Source organism: Neomonachus schauinslandi, chromosome 6 (genome assembly GCF_002201575.2).
Source record: "Neomonachus schauinslandi chromosome 6, ASM220157v2, whole genome shotgun sequence".
Classification (NCBI taxonomy): Eukaryota; Metazoa; Chordata; class Mammalia; order Carnivora; family Phocidae; genus Neomonachus; species Neomonachus schauinslandi.
Window position 1 is genome coordinate 60,897,555 of NC_058408.1, and position 8,934 is coordinate 60,906,488.

Below are 8,934 nucleotides of genomic sequence, written 5' to 3' on the forward strand. Positions count from 1 at the left end.
TTTTAATATTCAGAATCTCTTGGCAGGATGAGTTAGCAGGGTGGAAAAGGAAGATCAGAGATCTAGGAGAATTAGAAGCAGCAGTCCTCTAGAATCCAAATAAGGGCTTTGTTTTCCTCTTTTGATGAGGAAAGGATGGCAATCACCTCAAATGTTAAAGAATGAGCACCAATTTGGAAGAGGACAGAAAAGATGCTTTGGGATGTGCTATTTAAGAATTCACTGCTGACCTTAGCAAGAACCATTTTCTCCCATTAATTATTGAGACAGATGCCAGATTGCAAAGGTTGAAAGAGGTTTGATGAGCATTTGGAAACAGTGAGAAGTAGTGAACTTCTCTTTTGAGAAGTTCAAGGTGCACAAGGAGGAGAAAGCCAGGCACTGGCCACATAGGCGACTGGTAGTGAGAAGAAACTAATGTCATTTGAAGTTCTAAACATCATCTTGTTTAATCATCAAAGCAATCCTCTTATGGTGGCTTCTATTTCATTCATTTTCAAATTAAGAATCTGAGCATCAGAAAGGTTAAGTAACCTATTAAGTAAGCAAGATTAGAACCCAAGACCTTCTAACTCCAGAATACTGCGACATATGCCTGGAGGAGCCAAACAAAGGTCATTTGTTTCAGGATGGGAAGATGAAAGATGATTATAGACTACAAGGAGCAAGTCCTCTGTTGTGTCCATTTCATGCACAATCTCTGACTACCTCCTGTATTTACTCATCCGGTCTCCTGCTATCCTGATTCCAACACTCCTTCAACCTCCCAGAACAGAAGTAGCTCAACTCTTCCTTTTCACTGTGTCTCCCTCCATCCCCATTCTTCCTTCCCAGGATATATTGCCGTCAACCTTCCTAACCACATCCCTGCTGGTACCTTCTCTCCTGCCTCCCTGGTTTAGTCTTGCTTGCTTGACAAACCCATGCAGGTGGGTGGCTGGACAAAAATGTACACCTACTCATGAAAGCAAGTCCCATGTGGACTATTACAAGTGAAGAGCAATCATGCCATTTTTCTCCTCTATTCAATCTCCTACTCACCTAGGTGACTCTCACATCTCTTCCCCATGCTCACTTTTGGCTGGAGACCTTTCTTCCTATTCCAACAAGATTAAATTTAGCAACACAGACAACATTTGTGACCTTGATATGAGGATTTTCTATAGTGTACTGAGATTAAAGTTGAATCACAGTGGGTTTAAGAGAGAACAGAAGAAGAGGAATTGGAGGCAGTAGGTAGAGACAAATCTTTCGTGGAGGTTTGTGACAAAGCCCAAGCAAAGGAGCAAAGGTTGGAAAGGGAAGCGGGGACAAGGTAATTCGTCCAAGTGCTGGGAATACAGTAGTGCAGAAAATTCCTGCCACCGATGCCCTCCAATGCATAGAATCCTCACTCTTGGGCCCCTTCCAGTCTTCCCAAAGGAGACCGTGGAATAAGGAGGTAAGAATTGGAAGGAAGATCTCCAGAAATAAGGGATTTCCTTCCCAACTAAAAGCAACACTCCAGTTCCACTCATTCCTTCATGAAAGGAAGGCTCCACAGAGGGATCCTGGATTATCCTGGAGACATCATTCCATTGTTAGATAAACCAGAGTCTGAAACAATCTCTACTCCCCTTCACATCTGTGTCCCTTAGCCTGTTTGGGCCATCATCTGTCTCGGCTGGTTCAAACTCAAAGCCAGGTGTGGCTTGGATTTGTTTGGTTTTGGTGGATGGGTAATTAAAATGAGGTTTAGCCTTTAGCAATGAATATACTTTGCCATTCTATTCCCAAGGATGAATCAGGACTCGGAATTGACCATGACATTAAAAGCAGTTCCAAACTTATTCTGCTATTTCCCAATCCTTTGAGAAGAAGTATCAGGGTGAGGAAAGGCATACTTTGTATTTCCAACCATCACTCCAGGGATCATGGAGAAGCCCATGGGTGAAGGTGGCAGGAAATTAGGAGAGAAGTAGCTGGGAAAATGAGCAGAGGCTTTGGTGTCAGGTTAGGATGATGGGACTTTATTTTATGGTAAGATAAGAGCATAAAACCATTTTAAGGAGGGAAGTGCTATGATCAGAGCTTAGTTTATAAAGATTACTCTTTTTTTTTTTAAGATTTTATTTATTTATTTGACAGAGACAGAGATAGCGAGAGCAGGAACACAAGCAGCAGGAGTGGGAGAGGGAGAGCAGGCTTCCCGCTGAGGAGGGAGCCCGATGTGGGACTCGATCCCAGGACCCTGGGATCATGACCTGAGCCGAAGGCAGACGCTTAACGACTGAGCCACCCAGGCACCCTATAAAGATTACTCTTAAGATATGCCTTGGGAGTGTTAAAGGACAAAGTGAGATGATCAGATTTTCCTTTTAGAAAGAATCACTTGTCTAAAAGGAGCTAAAGAAGTCTTAGAGGTATCTAAGGAGGGTACCAATGTAAGGTTTTAAGTAGAAGAGTGACAAGATGAAATATGCATTTTAAAAGAATCACTAAAGAAGCTTAAAAAGGTATAAATGGCTAAGTGGGGAACCAGAGGAAACTTGGAATCAGAGTAAGATCCAAGGCCTCCACCATGTCCTCCATCTACTTCAACTGCCATGGCTGCAGGCAGCCCATGAAGCTGGATCAGTCCATGGGGACCTTGGGTCTCGAGACCACCCAAGAATCTGCAGCTTCCACATTCACCTCAGCTCAGCAGGAGCCAGGAGAAACCCTGGAGGGTGGCCCTACCTCCAAGGTGGAGAAGGACAGTGAAAAGCTCCAGGATGGTGCCTCCTGTTCTACCCTCCCTGGTGATGGCAAGATGTCAAGGGACAGTTCTAACAAGTTCATCTTGCTTGGAAAGTTTGACTCTGGAAGAACGCTCAATAATATCCAGAAGACTGCTAGGGACATTTTTGACATCCTCACTGGTGAAAAAGATATGGACAACCCCCTCTGTGAGGACTGTACTGACAAACTTTTAGAGCAGGTGGACACCCGACTCATTATTGTAGAATCTGAGAACCAGAACTACAAATATTGGATGGGGAGGATACATGAGGAGGAGATGAAGACACTGCAGGAGGAGCTGGAGGGTCTGGAGCTGGAGGAGGTGAGGCTGATCCAGGAGCTGAAGGAGGTGGAGAAGAACCAAGAAAGAATAGCAGAAGATCTTGAGGCAGCCTGGACAGAGACTAAAATGCTGGACCAGCAAGATGAGCAGTACTGGAGGGACTATAGTAACTTGCAATGGCAACAACTGGAACTGCAGGACGAGCTGAAGAGCATAAAGAACCAGCTGAGACATGCCCAGATCCAGTGGGGCCGGCTGAAGAAGACCAATGCCTTCAGTGCCACCTTTGAGATCAGGCATGATGGCCCTGTGGGCATCATCAATGGCTTCAGATTGGGCTGCCTCCCCACCATTTCTGTGAGCTGGAAGGAGATTAACATGGCCTGGGGCCAGACAGCCTTGCTGCTCCTTGCCCTGTCCAATAAGATTGGGCTGGAGTTTCAGAGGTATCAACTCGTCCCCTGTGGAAACCGGTCCTATCTGAAGTCTTTAACAGATGACCCTGTTGAGCTGCCATTGTTCTACATTGCAGCGCAGAGAACTCGCTTGCATGTCAAATTTGACCAGGCAATGATGGCTTTTTTGGACTGCATACAGCAGTTCAAGGAGGAGGCTGAGAAAGGCAAGTGGGGTCTTTGCCTGCCCTGCAGGATTCATGTGGAGAGTGGCCTAATGGAAGACTCTGGAAGCAGCGGTGAGTACTATTCCATCAGAACCCATTTGAACACGGAGGAGCAGTGGACAAAGGCACTCAAGCTCATGCTTATAAATTTTAAGTGTAGTCTCGCTTGGGTCTCTTTAAGATATCAAGAATAACTTTTTCTTTTATGAGGGAGAGGGAGATTTTTTTTGCTTTAAAATATTTTATTTGTGAAAAGTAACAAATTGTAAAATTGAAAGATATAACATGCTTATAATTTTAAAAATGAATGGCAACCCAAGCATTAATTGTTCAGAGCAAACCAAAAGTTATCACTATCTTCCCCTGCACATCTTTGTCCTCTCTTCCTTGTACTTTCCTCTTCCCTCCTTCCCCACCTTAACGAATATCCAAAATGGCAGCAAAGATTGAATTACAAGATGACCAGATTACTAGTACAAAAAAAGGATCAAGAGATGCAGAGGGAAAGTACTAGGGTGGGGCTGAGGGAAGGGGGGTTGTGAGGAGAAAGCTGGAGTCTTCATAAAAGTATTTGGGCCACTAATGTATGTAGTGGGACTTTTGCGGGGAGGGCGAATATTCAAAGATATATTTAAGTTTTTGCTGCAGTATATAGTGTAAACCCCTCCTTCATCCCTGAAAAGCTTTCAGTAAGTTTCTACATTTTCTTCAGTGATTTAAAATGAGAAGTGATACTGGGTTGTGCCATTATGTTGAGACTGACCTGGTGGGGGTGTGGCCAAAGAGGACTGGTAACGTCTTGGCTCATAGTTCAATCTAATTATCAGTTGAGAGTCATCAGGTGAACCCTTACAGAGACCTGAAGATTTAAAAGTCAGCAGGGGTGGGGCCACCTGGGTGGCTCAGTCAGTGAAACATCTGCCTTTGGCTCAGGTCATGATTTCAGGGTCCTGGGATTGAGCTCCAAGTTGGGCTCCCTGCTTAGGGGAGAGTCTACTTCTCCTTCTCCCTCTGCCCCTCCCCCACACTCATGCTCTTGCTAGGTTGCTTTGTCAAATAAAATCTTTAAAAAAATAAAAGGAGTCGGCCAGAGAACTTTTTAGAAATGCAAATTGTATCATATTTTTCACCTGCTGCTTCATTGCTCTCAGGATAAAATTCAGCCCTGGGTCCCTCTGTGTCTCTCCAGACTCACCTCACTTCTTCCAGCACCTTCTTATTCCAACACGTGCTAAGTCCAAACTTCCTCTGCCTTTTGCCCAAGCTCTTCCTTATGTGTCAGGGTCTTTTAACAAAACTAAAACTTCCCGAGAGCTACTTTAGCTTTGTAGTCTAGTTAGTGCCTAGAATAGCACCTGCCTCATATATACTAAGCATCTATAAATAGAAGTCATTGTGGAAAATGAGAAAAGGGAGGTGATTAATTTGTCACAGACTAAGATACCAGGAAATTGATTAAATAAAGGTCTAAGCCTATGATGGAAGACCATGTAGGTATTAAGCTGTTATAGAGAAATATTTAATTATGTGACATTTAATGGTAATGCTTATAATACAGTAAGTAAAAAGATTAAATTATAAAACATAATATGAAAACTCAGAAAAGTAGAGAAAAATCCAAAAAAATGTATCCCTTGAATATAATGGTACTTGCATTAAGTTTTGTGTTTAAAAAAACTCTCTCCCCTTGCGATTAGGAAAGAGACAGGATACTGGTTATCAGCATTTCTTTTTTTTTTTTAATTATGTTATGTTATTCACCATACAATACATCATTAGTAAGCATTTCTATTTAACATGTGTTGGTGATCCTAGCTGGTGTAATAAATAAAAAATTAAAGGTCTAGAGACAAGAAGGGAAAAGTTATTTTCATATGAAATAACTATAACAGTATCAAAATTAATCAACAGATAAATGATTAGAATTAAGTCAATTAAGAAATTCAGTAACCACAAAGTAAATACAAAAATAAAATTTTTTTAATTTTTTTTTAAGATTTTATTTATTTGAAAGAGAGAGAATGAGAGACAGAGAGCATGAGAGAAAGGAGGGTCAGAGGGAGAAGCAGACTCCCCGCCGAGCAGGGAGCCCAATGTGGGACTCGATCCTGGGACTCCAGGATCATGACCCGAGCTGAAGGCAGTCGCTCAACCAACTGAGCCACCCAGGCGCCCCCAAAATAAAATATTTTTATATAAAGGCAACAATTAGAAAAAGAACTTTGAAGGGTACCTGGGTGGCTCAGTCAGTTAAGCCTTCCAACTTCTCTATTTCAGCTCGGGTCATGATCTCCGGGTGCTGAGATGGAGCCTCGCCCAGGGCTCTGTGCTCAGTACGGGGTCTGCTTGAGATTCTCTTCCTCTGCCCCTCTTCCTCCTTGCATGTGCGCACTCTCTCTCTCAGAGAAATTAAAAAAAAAAAAGAACTTTGAAATGGTTCAAATCATCAAATGCTTAAGAATAATCTGACAAAAGGCCCTTAGCATAGAAAGCTATGTTATCAATTGCCCCTAGAGCAGAAGTTGGCAAATTTTTTTCTATGAAAGGCCAAACAGTAAATATTTTAGGATTTTTGGTCCATGTGATCCTGTTACAACTACTTGACAATGCCATTAAAGAGTAAAACCAGCCCCAGAAAATATGTAAATGGGCATAGCTGTGTTCTAGTGAGACTAGATCCATCAAAGCAGGCTGGATTTGGCCCATGGGTCATAGTTCGCTGCCCCTCCATCTGGATGATAGTCTTCATTGAGTCATGGACTTACCTCCTTTTGCAGTGCGTCCCTAACTGCCTGCACAATGCCGGCCACTAGTAGATGCTCAATGCAGAGCCGAATGAATAAATTACTGAATTATAGTGAGTGGTGGGATTGTGGGAAATTTTATTTTCTTCTTTGTGGTTTATAAATATTCTCTGGTGTGTATGTATTTGTATTATAATAAAAGAAATGAAGGGCTGTGACTAGACATCAAGTTAACCTGCTGTTACGTTATTCTGCCCCATTTTGTGACTATCCATCTCCATCCCCACCCCCCACTTCCTGCCAAATTTCTCACACAGGCACATATTTTCCATTGAAATCATTTGAATGGCAGACCCTATGAGGCCAAGACAATTTAGGCACCTGAAATAAAAGGTAAATCAGTTTAGTTTTTTTCTTTTTACATGTGTGTGGTAAGAACACTTACCATGAGATTTACCTTCTTACTGGATTTTAAGTGTGCAGTATAAAATTGTTAACTATATTATAGATACTATGTTATACTGTCGGTGGCTAGAACTTAATCAACTTGCACAATTGAAACTACACCCATTCAATAGCAGCTCCCCATTTCCCCCTCCCTTTAGCCCCTGGCAACCACCATTCTACCCTTTGCTTTTATGTGTCTGACTCTATGATACTTCATAAAGGGGGAATCATAACTGTGGAGTTATAGGGCAGTATTTGTCCTGTGATTGACTTAGGTAAATCACTTTTGGAAAAAAAGTTCTAGTTTTCTCAAAATGAGGTCTGGAACAGCCGCACCAGCATTAACTAAGAGCATGTAAGACATGCAAACTTTCAGGCCACCCCAGACACACTTAATTACAATTTTTAGTTTAATAAAGGAAGAATTTGGAATGAACATAGAGGCATGGACAGGGAAAAGCCAGGGGCTCAGTGTCAGCAGGGCTGGAACCCAGTGTTTGTTGCAGGTGGGGTGGGGATGGAGCTTGATGCTCAAGGAGAGAAGATGGAAAGGTTGGAAAGATTACTCTTGGAGGTGCCCTGCCAAGGAGTTTAAATTTCTAAATTCACCCACCCTCACCCACCCTGGCCATGGCAGACTAGTCCAAGAAGTCACAGATTCACTTTTAGAAGCCGTGTAGACTACAGAGGAGTGACCACTGGTCAAGTCAGCAAGCTGGGAGTGGGGTGTTCTTCAAAACACCAGTCCTAGAGGAACTCATGAAGGGAATGGCAGGTGACAGTTAGCAAATTAGGCAAATAAACAGAAGTGAGAACGAGAAAAGAGGAAAGGTTTCCAGAAAGTCAAGAGAAGAAAGACAATTAGGCAATTAGGAAGTTTTTACTGGTTTTGATGAGAGAATTCTCAGAGCAGTGAGGATGGAATCCAGCCGGCAGTAGATGGAAGAATGAAAGGCAAAGAAGTAGAGACAGTGAATGCAGACAATTTTTTTGAGACCTTTGACCATTGGGACAAGGACATAGATGAAGCAGGAACTTTGAAACTGGGACAAATCTGAGTTTTTACGGTATAAGGATGGACAAAGAAGAGAAAGGATAACAATACAGTGTGTGCATGACATAAATTGATAATGTGAGACAAGAAGGTAGAAGTCTAACTGTGAAGGAGGTTGGGAGGATCATTTTCGGACAGGAGGAAATATGTCTGAGACTAGTGAGGTGGGAGGGGGTCCAGATATGGATCATTTGTCACAGGGTATGGGTTGTTAACAGGAAGTAGCTCAGGCAACTTTGAAGAGATTGATGGAAGGAGGGTGCACATGGAGGGGTAAACTGGGATTGTGAAGGAAGCTGTAAACCAAGTTCCAAAGCCTTCAGCAAATGAGGGGGAGTGTGGGCCATAGATGACAGTTGAAAGAAGGTGGGAAGTTTATCATGGAACAGGAACCATAAAGTGGATTGCAGTGAAATTCAAGACCAGAAGAAGGATCTGAAGAAAGACAATGGAGAGAAGTGTGGTTATGGTATGTGAGAGGAAAGGTCTTAGAAGCATTGACATTGGGCCTGTGGCCAAGGATAACAAACGAAAGGCATGCCTGGATTGCCTGCCATCATGGACCTCTGATTAGAATTCACCAAAGAGTGAGGAGGGTCATTTGGGTCCTGGATACTTATCACCCACAGGACAGTTGACATTTAGAGTTCTGGGGCTTTGTAGAAAAGAGTCAAAGAGGTCTGATGCCACTTGAAAGAAAAACCCTTCACTAGAGTTTTCTTCACGTGCTTGGGAGGAAGCTGGTTGAATCCCAGATGGTTGCCTCCTGATGGAATCACGGTGGCTTCCAGTGAGCAGTTAGTAATTCTATTTGTGGCTACCTAGGAGAGCTTGGGCCAGCTTCTAGACAATAGTCTTGGAGCAGAACTTGCTACAGGGATTTAGACAGGGGTTGGAGTCCATTTACATGGCTAGAAAGCCATGGCTAGTCTACAGATTTCAACAGTAGAGGGGAAACAAGCCTTGAATAGAGTTCTCCTCAATGGGTCATCCTAGGAGAGACATTTAAACTGAAAAGAGCCGC

General features: G+C 42.9%; 1 protein-coding gene across 1 annotated transcript; it reads left to right on the top strand.

Annotated features, from left to right (window-relative positions):
• The first annotated feature begins 2,560 nt into the window (after positions 1–2,560).
• BECN2 (beclin 2) lies at positions 2,561–3,859 on the top strand. The gene has a single exon (XM_021682881.1). The coding sequence runs from the start codon at positions 2,561–2,563 to the stop codon at positions 3,857–3,859; it is 1,299 nt and encodes a 432-aa protein (XP_021538556.1).
• The last annotated feature ends 5,075 nt before the right edge of the window (positions 3,860–8,934 follow it).